This window comes from Pleuronectes platessa, chromosome 5, assembly GCF_947347685.1.
Source record: "Pleuronectes platessa chromosome 5, fPlePla1.1, whole genome shotgun sequence".
NCBI classification, from domain to species: domain Eukaryota; kingdom Metazoa; phylum Chordata; class Actinopteri; order Pleuronectiformes; family Pleuronectidae; genus Pleuronectes; species Pleuronectes platessa.
Window position 1 is genome coordinate 13,243,401 of NC_070630.1, and position 12,104 is coordinate 13,255,504.

The 12,104-nt window shown below is 40.3% G+C and overlaps 1 protein-coding gene across 1 annotated transcript; it reads right to left on the minus strand.

Moving 5' to 3' along the window:
- Positions 1 to 349: 349 nt before the first annotated feature.
- On the minus strand, positions 350 to 11,825 carry ube4a (ubiquitination factor E4A (UFD2 homolog, yeast)). Its single transcript, XM_053422714.1, has 20 exons — positions 11,731 to 11,825; positions 9,352 to 9,521; positions 9,057 to 9,233; positions 8,407 to 8,519; positions 8,127 to 8,279; positions 7,865 to 8,024; positions 7,546 to 7,748; positions 7,137 to 7,328; positions 6,701 to 7,034; positions 6,382 to 6,508; positions 5,912 to 6,219; positions 5,462 to 5,594; positions 5,126 to 5,316; positions 4,685 to 4,785; positions 4,136 to 4,249; positions 3,693 to 3,867; positions 3,413 to 3,593; positions 3,061 to 3,208; positions 2,739 to 2,896; positions 350 to 2,535 (listed from the first exon to the last, which is right to left on the minus strand). The coding sequence occupies exons 2-20, from the start codon at positions 9,479 to 9,481 to the stop codon at positions 2,400 to 2,402; spliced, it is 3,234 nt and encodes a 1,077-aa protein (XP_053278689.1). The 5' UTR covers positions 9,482 to 9,521; positions 11,731 to 11,825; the 3' UTR covers positions 350 to 2,399.
- Positions 11,826 to 12,104: the final 279 nt, after the last annotated feature.

Consider the following 12,104-nt stretch of genomic DNA (forward strand, 5'->3'; position numbering starts at 1 on the left):
TTGCTTGGAAAAGAAGTTCAGTTGAAAACCACAAGGAAGATGGAAAAGAGCTACACAAAGATGTGCGAGACAAAGTTGAGTTATTTTTAAAGAAAAAGTCAAATATTCCAACATTCGTATTATCTTTAACCTTAAATATTTATCTCAACCTTTTCCAAATCAATGTATACAATTTTGACAAACATAATCTCACCTTCTACCTACGTTGTGTACCTCTAAACATGTCTTTTGAGGTCCCCCTTTTTGGCTTGTTATCAATTTCCTAGTTGATCTCACAAACAAAAATACAAAGTATATTTCTGTATGTATTTAAATCAATCATACTTCTGAAAGAGAACATCGAAGTGTCTTATATAACGCACATTAGTTTTTATTTTTTTAAAATCATACTGTACAATCAAAATAAACAATTTATGATCACAATTAAAACAAAAATATTGCATTATAATTTAACCCACGTAATCCTTCAGGTGTTAAGATATTCAACATACAGTATGAGGGCATGCCAGCGAATACAGCTTTGTGTACACAGCTTCCCATTTTATACAACCACAGTTAAACTTGAATTAAAACCCTTTTAATTGAAAAAGCTTCTCAAAAACAAGTTACCTTCTATGATTTACGTTTAATTTTCTACCTCCGCTCCCCATATGCCTCTCTGAATCAAACTCTGATAAATGATGTCTCTTTAAAGTATGAAACAATTCAGATCCTACTTCGTTTACACTTACTGCAAGGCTCTTGGTTTTAGGCACCAGTTCTATTGATCAGTTGTTTGCCCACTCACTAATTCACTATGCATTCACACAACGAAAACTCTGTTCAGCATCACTTAAAACCCGGTGATGTTAATTCGAAGGATGACAATGACCGCCAGTCAAAAATATTTGAACCCTATATTCTTGCTTTTTTGGTCCAATGTCAAGAAATATGGCTAATGGCAAGACCTTCAAATTAATATGAGCAGGTGTTGGAAAATAATTGCGATTTTTTATCTTAATAAAAAAGTAATAAGATCTGATTTAGGAAAAATCCGCCTGAGAAGCCACTTAGCTCCGTCATAATAGGGACGAGACAAATCAGTAAATGTTCAGAGAACAGATTTGCAGTGTTTGATCTTTTTTGCAGTTGCTTGGCTCATTTATCACCTCAGATTCATGCAGTCAGATTTTGGTGTATAGGTAAGTGGAAATTCAGTAGAAACTCCAGTTCCATTACATAGTGGTAATCAGTGCATAATCATGAGTTAACCACAGTCCACATTGATGTCAGCGTGACCGATAAGCATTTTTCATACTCAAACCTGCAGTGCTAAAATATATTTTATCCTCTCACTATTTTCCAACAGCAAATTAAAGCCTTTACTCTTTCAAATAAGGCAAATCTATTTTTTTAATTTAAATGCTTGAGGGAAGTGACCATCTGTGCCATATGTTTATCTTTTGTTCAACATTCAAGTAATTTTATTTTGCAATATGGAGGTAGAGTTATTTTAATATGTTTTACAAAGACTACATCCTAAAGTAATTATCATATTAGAATAATTATTAGACATAATTTAAAAATGTTTAAATTCCTATATCCAACAGTCAACAACCCACCAGAAATGATCACATCATCAATTAGACTTACTGCAGGTACACTAGAAGAAGTGAAGACCTATATGTATACATTTGAAAATACATGGTATGTTTTTGTCCTATAGGTTTTGAAATTTATTTCCCAATATAAATTATGTCCCACAGTATTCAGTTATATTTGTACTTACTTTACTTAAATTTTTGTGACTAACTATTTACATTGCTGCTTCAGATTAAACCAAAACTGCTCAAATATAGGGTGATCAAAACCTTCGAAAGGCAGTGTATGTATTCTTCATGAAGGTGAAGGTTAAATCATATATGACTCAATCCAACTTCTGCCTCATGAGTTCCCAAAAATACTCACCTTGCAGTATAAAACCTTGTTTTGGCCAGCTGCTCAGTCAGGAGTTCATTCAGTACATTCAACAAGGTCTGTTGAATCTGATACTTCTGGCCACAGCTCTGACTGTAATAATAACGAATCAATACACAGTGTTCAGGAGGGAAAGGAACCAGAGGTGATATCACCCCAACTAATGTTTAGAGTCAATGGAGTCAGCTGCTGTGAATGGATTTTGGAGTTGCCACCAGCTGGTGTGCTACAGTTTGTCTGGACTGTTGTCACAGAGAGAATCCAGTGAGGATGAAGGCTGCACGAAAAGCCTAATGCAACATTAGTCAGATTGGAGGATTCAGAAGAACTCCACAGAGGAGAGCACACCGTGGATTAGCCAAGAAAGCAGAGGAGCACATGAGATGTGGGCCAGGAAAGAAAGGAAGGATTCAGTCATTGTTTGTCACAGCGAGGGATCACAGCTAGCCACTGGGTCCCAGCTGCAAGCTCTCCTGCTTATGCCTATCGAGCCACTGTAAAATCTGCTGTTTGAGGTCCTCGTTTGGCCTGATCTGGTCCATCGTGAGAGGACTGCGGTTGAAAGGGTCCGTCTGGTCACTGCAAAGAGGACATAAGTAACAAATTACTCATTTGACTCCTGCACACCAAACTTTTATTCTGTCATAATGCTCCCTAGTTTGAGTTCTGATTCTACAGTCATCCCAGTTAATCAGATTACAATGAAGACATAGATATATAAGTGCTCACCGGTTGTTATTCTACTTTAAGTGAATTTCTGGTCATTGAAGGAAGTAACTTACCTAAGGAGATGCCTTGCTATAGTTGAGCGATCAACTGTTACGTTGGATGAGGGAAGAAGCACAGGATCTAGCATCAGAGTGGACATGATGGGGTCCAAGAACTCATCTGGAGCATCTGAATATGTCTCCTCGTCCTGCTGATGCCTATCTGCATGGGACTAAAACAGAAATGAAAAAAAAATGTGATCAACACCTTGTGGCTGTACAAAATTAAAGACCTTTCCACTATATCCATATTTATCAGTACAGATTCAAAGGTTAAAATATTTGTAAAAGATAAAAACATCCTCTTCTTATCAACATTCTCCAAACTAAATCTTACCTTTATTTTATCAGCAAGAACTCCAAAACCAACAATCATGTCACCAGGTTTGTTGATCTTCTTCAGAACCCTAACAGTCTGTGAAAAGAGGATAGGAGAGTACGACCGGCCGTCCTTTGGGACTGTAGCACAGAAATTCTCCTCATCACTGCCAAGGACAAAAACATTTTTTGGTTTAATTAGGGATCACGACAGAGTTTGCTCTGTAGCATGTAGTCAGCAATGGGTCACTGTATTTCTCTTCCAGATAATGTAGCACCAAACAAATTATATACAAGGAATAGAATATAAACAGTTTATTTTCTGTTTCTCATGTGTATTCACTTTGTAAATGCTGTGTGTGACAACATACCCCAGGTGCAGGTAGATGGTGCAGATATCAGAAACAAGCTGCTGGGGCTTGAAGTCGAACTCACTGAAGTCCTTGACTTTAAGGGCGCCCATCTTAGGACCCACAAGGTGCTGCAGGAAGTAGTTCAGCATTGAGATGATCCTCTCAGCCAGGAAGGGGTGCACAAAGATCCCCTTGATATCTGGAGAAGGAATCAGAAAAAAGGAAAATAAACATGGATGGATAAAGATAATGATTCATCGATACAGAGTCACGTATATAAAAATATTTTCTGCCTTACCTGAGGTGAGAAAGGCCAGTGTGCCGATGGTCTCATTAGACATGATGTTGTGGAAGCGTCCAAGCTGTCCTAACATCTGCAGGCTTGACTCTTTCTCTCTTCGGGCATCCGGGGCCAGACCTTCCCACTCCCCTCGATCCCGCTCCAGCTGCAGAACCTTTATTTTACTCAGGTACTGTGAGAAAAGAATTACATTTCATCAAGATCATGAAAATAGTGACAGAGCGTTAAAAGTAAAAGTAAGCTATTGCTAAAGATCTCAATAAATTGATGCTAACAATTATATATGTCCGTATTGCTTCAAAAGAACAATCAGTGCATGACTGGGAGCATTTTTTTTTTATTTCTGCTAATGTGAAACTAGCGTTTACCACCAACGAAATAATATGAAGCACCACTACAGAGAAAAATAGGTCAATATGCAGTGAACCTCGTGAACTCACCTGAATAGCCTCATCTAGCAGGAAGATGGCATCATTCATCAGTAAGTTGAGATACCTGAGGAACAGAGGGGGGTTCATGGCCTCCAGGTTCACAGAAGCATAGGCGGCCAAATGCTGAAACGAGAGATTACATAAAATGAAGAGAACATGATGGGATCAATGATCTTTCATATACATTTTCTTACATTTTGCAGTCCATATTATGAGTGTAGACCTTTTGACTTTCCATGTCCTTTACTACTCCTCTCACACGTGAACACTATTTGGCTGAGATGTGGTAATAGTGTCTAATACTATTACTGTAATCATAATAATACTTGTTTATGGAACCTATTAATAAGCCATTAGTGGTGAAAGGATAGAGAGTATATCCTTGATAGAAGGGTATTTGAGGAGTTTACAGTGTCTCACTATTGGAACAACAAACAATATTATTCTGGCAGCCACTGACTGGAAGTCACACAGAAACAGAATCAAACCTATGAACTTCTCGTAATAAAGACATATCACCATCTCAACGCGCCGTCAAAAACACTGATACCTCATTACCTTGATGCTCTCTCTGTAGCTATCTTTGCCCCACATGTACTTGAGGATGGGATACATGGGCCTTCTGTAGTTGAATTTCTGCTCGAACTGATGAGGATCCCCTGAAATAGAGTGAGGAAAAGTAAATAAACCAACGTGCTTCATTGATGCCTTGTATTTGTTGTCACTTAGCCCCAGCTCCTCTCCTTATCTTGTTCTGTAGAACACATACAGGTTTGCACACACAGGCCAACCTCCGTCAGTCTTTGCTATAATACCATTATTGCCTTTAAACAGTTTATTTGGACTCTTTTTAAGTGTGCACACTTGTAACAGCTTCTGTTAAATCTATGTATATAAGTAGGACTTTATGATCTTCATGACTTTTCCAAGTTCAGTGGAGTCTCCATCCACAGCTAACACTAGCTAGCCAAAAACCTGTGAGGAATACAACTGATTCACCTGTGAATTCAATGTCTACGAACACACTGATGAGGGCCTCGGCCAGCTGAGGTGCGTATTTGTAGGAACAGAACACTCTCTCTCGCTGGAACAGGATTGGCTGAGCAGCACCAGTAGACACAGGCTCCATGTGTGGCATCACCGCCTCTAAGACCTCCGCAAGCTTTGCTCTTAAGTGTGGGTTCTTCATCCTGTTTGAGGAACAGGACAAACAGCCTTTGAGCATTATCTGAACATTTATTAGGATCAGAACTAGATGAGCTTCCTTCTTCCTTTCAGTTCAACAGAAAACTGTTACATCGCAGACATGATTTTGTCATTTAAGAAAAAACATACCTGTCCACATTACCCATGAAGACAGTGATGAAGTTAAGAATCTGCTCCAGACTTTCTGCAGAAGTCTCCAAAACATCGTCTGCAAACCGCCGCAAAAAGATGAAAAAATCTCCCATGTTTTCTGCAAAAAACTCTGACAAACGTACAAAGATGCACTTTAGCCATGACTGTCATGTTAAGGACTGGAGAGCATTAGTATCAGCTGTACATAACCCAGAGTTAGAGATTTAAATAGCAGGACCTGTTAAATTAAAATTATTTTTCTGTAAATTACTGTTAGGCGACTTGAAGCATACAGGTTCCACTTTAGGAGGTAAAAAGTAAAAAAGGGAATAATCCTGATTCAATTTAAGATTACAGAGAAACTCCTCTGATCTCATTGAGTCGCTTGACAAAGCACAAAGCTATTTTTCTATGAACTTGTATTGTACAGTGAATGATCTGACCTACCTGGTACGTAGCAGAGCACAGTATTCTGCAGCGAGGGCAGGGGGAAACTGAGTGCTACATGTTCAGGCCCCTGGTTTCCCATTCCAAGCTGAACCAGCAGAGCAGCGGTGGAAGCTTGGAGGTTAAGGCAGCATTGCAGCATAGCAGGCTGCGTAGTGGCAGCTTTGGTTGACAGATACACAATCATCAGACGCTCAAACTGCTCAAGGAGCTGCTCCGACATCGGGTTGCCACTCCGCTGGGCCTCTTGCCATGTCACCTGGAGCCGGTGGAGAGACTGGTTCATCTTCACCATCTGCTCATGGAGTCTGGACACGGACATTGTGCAGGGACATTAACAGAGCAAGACAAAGAGGGTTAATGTTGAAATATGGTGAAAACAAGAGACAAATACAGCTTCCCTCTACAGGCTTTAGCTGAGATAAGTCTAAATTTGCTATTTTCACTTGATAGAAGATGTTGGTATGTACCTGTGGAAGCCTAGATGCTGTGTGAGCTGTGTGAGGATGAGGTTTTCAGTCAGCAGGCTGTAGGACTGTGCAGACTCCACCGGCTGTTGAGGGGGCAGAGGGATCAGACAGGTTTCCTTGTCGAGACCTGAGATGAACGACAGGGGATCATTTAGTTTTACTCTTTGAAAATCATATGCCTTTAAAAAGGTATCATAACCATTTTTATAAACCTACTTGTAGAAGCAAATCAAAAAATCACAACTACTGTATGATAGAACTAAAATAACAAAATAATGCATATAAAATGATAACAGGACAATCATTCACTTATATTCACCTTTTGCGTGCACATTGCGATTGCGCCTCTCTTCTTCGCTCAGCTCTTTGAGGCCACAGTAGGTGGGGTTGAAGGTGAGCAGTTTGGGCGAACGAGGCCTGCAGAAAGGCTGGCACAGCTTCAGAAGGGCAGCACCCAAGTTTAAAAAGAATGCATCTGAAGCGTACATCTGGAAGAAGATCTCTGGCATCTGATTGGCCCATATCTTTGCCCGTCCAGCGTTAGCCTGCAGACAGTTGCCCAGCCACGAGAGCAGGAGGTGACGCGTCTCACCAGATCTCTGGAGCAAGTTTTTCAAGATTTGGTGCAGCTTGTCTTGAAACTGGCCCATAAACTGTAACATAAGAAAATCAAAGACAATCAGCTCAGATGTGTTTGTAGTTTAAAGACAATATTGTAGTTTTGCAGCAAAAATGCTAATTCAAATTCTGTGGACCTGGTGGATGTTGGCCTCCTGGACCTTTGTCTCCTGGGCACTGGAGCGGGAGGGGTTCAGGAAATAGCCATGTCCCTCCACCACACCTGGGGTTCTTAACAAGCAGGAGATACTCAGCACTGTCCCCAATAGGGTTTTCTGGTACTGCAAACCATTGGTTGGGTCTTTAGGCTGAATGTATTCCATCAGTACCTGAGAAAACGGGAAAAAAAAGGGTCACTTTTGGAATGATTTGAAAAGATAGGGCACCGACAGAACAAATATGGGGTAACACTGTCACATGTTATGGTATATCAGTCTATTATTGTATGTTATATGATTAGAAGTAAGCAAGAAAATGATAGGGTAGATTTCAAAAGGTAGATTACAATGACATTTGCAGATAGAATGTCTCTGTGTGTTCTCTGACCTTAGCAATATCTTTATGGTGGCTAAAGTACAGGAGAACGTCTAAGTAGGAGTAGAGGAGAGGCTGACAGAGGTCCATGTCTTTGATGCGTCCATGGAAGATATCAAACACTGGTACTATCACCTCCTCGAAGGTACGCACCTCCTGGTCAGAGAGCAGTACGGCAGTTACCTCCTCCACAAACTCAACCACCTCTTCTGACTCTGAAACACAACGTTTTTAAAACTATTTACAGAGAAAAATGTCAAGACAAGGGTAAAAGGAAGGGAGGAAAAAAAGGCAACACATGGAAGGAAACGGTCAACAAGACTAAACCTACGGGCTCCGTTGAAACCTTCCAGCAGCAGGTCAAAGAGCTGCTCGTAGATATTCTGGGTGATGTAGATCTCTGGGGTGAGCAGAACTGTCCGTGTGTTAGAAACCGTCAGATTCTTACAACGCACAGCAAACGACAGTAACTTCTCTGGTACCTTCGTCACCTGGGGGACAGATATCGAGAAAATGTCCAACTACCAAGATTAGTCTAAAAACAGCTGAGTATTTTAGTGCCACATATTCAGTGATGTAGAAAAATCTTGCACCTCTTCTTTGGCTCTCTGGTAACAACCAAAAAGGTAAGGGATGGCACATTTCTCTCCAGCGTCGCGGTCTGCAGATAGATTCACGGCACTGCATGATGTCATGTAGATGAGGTGGTTTCCTGGCTCTAGCAGCAGCAGGCGGTTAAACAGAGCCTGAGGAACAGAGGGAAACATCACAGATACAAATCAGACCGTGTAACATGTTTATTGAGAGGAGAGGAACACGACATGGCAACTAACTAAAAAGTGGTGTCATGAAAACCCGTTGTTGACATCTCACCTGGTCTATGTTGTCCATGTCCAGCCAGTCCTGTCCATCCAGATCTGCAGCCATCTCCTCCAGATACACACAACGAGGGGGGATTCCATTACCTCCTCTCAGACTGGGATCACCTGGGGTTGAATATAGAATCAGAGTTTATAAAATAAAGTCTGCTTGTATGTAATATTATACCTAACATCCCATGAAGCTTAAACCAGACCATCATGAATACTGGAAATAAATCAAAAGCCCAATATAGAATAAAATAAACACAGGGGGATTAAGTGCACAGCATGTGTTTACTCTGGTATATTTGAGAGTGAGGTGGAAGAGGAATGCATGCTCCCTGTGAAACCCGAGGGGCTTTTAGTCTGCATTTCCTGAAAATCATGTTTCATTCTTAAACCGTCACAGCGCTGGAGAGCTGTAACCGTCTCACTGGGAGACCTCTCAGTGTGTGAGGGCTTTGTTCTGTCTTAAAAGGTGGTGAGTCATCCGTTATTTACTGGAAACTTCTAAATTGATTTTCAAGAACAGCAACATCCACCGACACCACCGAACAGCAGAAAGCTATAACTTTGAGTGTTCACAGTCAAAAAACTAAATAAAGGGTAGCTTGAACCCTGCCGAATGAGTTAATACCCAATAATTTCTCTCCTCTTACTTACTGTTGTCTAGAGTGATGAGAAATATGCGCTGGATCATGTGATTGACATTGAGCTGCTCACACAGCTCCTGGCGGGAGCGGAATGAGCGACTGATCTCTGCCACAGAGTCGTCATTTTCATCAACGCTGTCTGACACAGAGTTCTCTGAGTCCGATTGGCTCTCCCCGGAGTCCTCCACTGTGACACCAGATACAGGGTTTAAGCGTGAAAGCATGTGGATTTACTGTAGTTAGATGTTATTATGACCTGAATTGACTAAAAATAAAAGCAGAGGATCAGATAACTCTTTTCTTACATGGTGGTTCAGCCGACTGCTGTTCCGGTTTCTGGCCTGACGCAAACTGTTTAGCATCAGCCAGTGAGCTGAAGAGGGCAGCGAAGGGGTTGCAGGAGATATTCTGGTTGTTGTTGCCCTGGTCAGTCATCTCACTGGGGCTCAACACTCACTCCATCCAAGATCCCAGCCTTAGGGAGCAATTCAGACATGATAAATAAGTGGCATAGGAGCAGGACTTGTAACAACCAGGTAAGGGATTATTGAGCCTGTGCAGCATATTACCACATAAAAATGAAATTATCATTTCCATCAGTGTCTAATTATCAACACCACCATTGACTGAATACAGTATATGATGACAACCTCAACCTTACAATTAAATGTGATCTTTAGCAGCTTACTTTGATTTATTATCATCATTTCATTAACTGGAACTTTTTGTCTAAAGACAACGTGAAGTGTTGTTTATCCCTCTTATTCAAATTTTGGTTATACTTTAAATCAGAAAGCATTATAATAAATGTAATTCTCCATCTCTTTTGCAGTTTAAAGTCAACATCACAATGAAAAAGTGCCAATGGGTCAATAGCGCATGTTCCTCTTCCGTTTTTGATGTTTTACAGTAGCTATAGTATCATTCATGTTGCTTTAGTACTGGTTCAATCGTCCTCACTGTCTGCATAATCTTTTACTCAGTCCAATATTTTCATAAACAATAAATATCATAAAAGCATTCTTCTGTCCACTCCCCCACCTCTGCAGTCTGGTGTACTTTTTACACCAGTCTGTAACAGAAGTGACAGTTCCTGTATTGACAGCTGGTTCAGCCAGTTTGTCTACTGTCTCCAAAATGCTGATAGATACAGAGATGCACAAGAATGTGACACATCTTCCTGGATTGGTTACTATTCTTATCCAGATTACATACAAGAGATCATGATGATGCTGGATGCAGCAAATTAAACACCAGTTGATAAATATTAATACGAAAACTTAAATGCAGGAGATCTGGTACTACTTTCCATTATGTTGTTTGAATAAATACTCATGTCAGTTTCTTCTCTTCAGTAACAATGCAAATGTAGGTAAACCATCATTAAATCATTGTTAAATGTTGAGTGAGCATTTCAAAATGCATGAGTTAGAGATAATTGTCAACAATATTGATTATTATTATTATAAACTTTTTTTGAGTCATTTGCTTGCAAAAAGGAAAATATGAGCATCTGCTTAGTTTTTCTAAGTTTTAGACGTCATTAAACTCCACATTTCTAAACGTTTGACTGTTGCACAAAAACAAACAACTATTAGGTATATTTTCACTTTGGCTTTAGGAAGTGCTGATGGAAAATGTTCACTATTTTCTGGCATTTAATAGACTGAACAATCAATCGATGTATTAAAATGACTGATTGCACTATATAGAAAACCTCAATTCCTTTTCATTCTAGAAAACGTGGTAGAAGTATGTACACACAACTTTACAGCATATGAACTCAATAAAATCCAAAAAGAATGATTGTTTTAAAACTACAGTACTTTTATAAAGCAAGACCCCTACACAATATTGGGATGGAGGGCCCTTCACGGTTGATGTTACAAATATGCAATTAAGACTAATGAAAAGAACTCGAGGGCTTTTTGTCAGTTGGTAATCCAGTGTTCGCTTATTCATCACTTCTGCAGTTGTAAGTTTTGATACAGGACTTCCTAAATGAATGTGGGGTCAGAGGACCTGCAGCATTAGTAGAAGATAAGAGGTCAAACAGACCCGGAAGGAGAGGGGGTCTCCCTGTGCTCATGCTGCAGAAGGATTTTCCACAACCTGCAATTTTTCCGTATTAAAGGCTTATTACTAATTTGTAAAGCATAAATGAATGGCACGATAAAACAGTGATTTAGGGATTATAAACCTTAGCTGCTGCCTCATCAGACAGTGGCACTGAAATCGGTTCTGACGGCACTACAAAGCCTCTGTCATGACAATCAGACCCAACCAAGCTGATCCCCATGCCCTAAGTTTGACACCGAGCTGTGGACTGACAGTCACCACACCGACGGTCTGTACCTGCTCGGTGCTTCAGCCTCACGTTGCAGCAGCGTGTCCCGGTTAATCACAAGTTCAACACCTCAAAGCGATAATACACGTCCCTCTCCGGGCCTGGCTCTCTGACAACCCTCATTACTCTGCATCACAGGTGTCACTTCACCGCTGAAGTGCCTCAAAGCCCAGCTTTAGCCTCGTGACGCTAGTTAGCTGACGAGCTAGCTAGCTAGCTAAGCTGTCATGGGGTCAACCACGGCTGCATTTCAGCATCGACTTAACAAACTGTTACGTTAAATTCGTCTACGACCAGTTTACACAACGAATAGAAGCGATAAAGAGTGATGTCGTACCTGTTTGACGGGAAGAGGTGTGTGTTTCTGGTTTAAACAAATGGATCCTACGAAACCAGAGGGAGTTCCTTAGTAAACAGTAATCATCTACGTCATCAAACTGAGACGGAGCATCCTGTCTGCTAAGTAACTTTTTTTTTTCATTAAAAATAAATAAAATAAAATAAAACAGCATTCACAGCTTTATAAATAGTAAATATGTACAATTATCTCACATCCCCTACAGTTAAACTGGATTCACACAAAACTTGTGAGATAATATTTCTTGACTTTTATATTAAATGTTGTAAATAAAGAGCAGTTTCGGATTGAATATTATTTGATCTGTTTTAAGGAAGAATAAGGGAAAGGGCTTTACTTTACAATATTTCTTG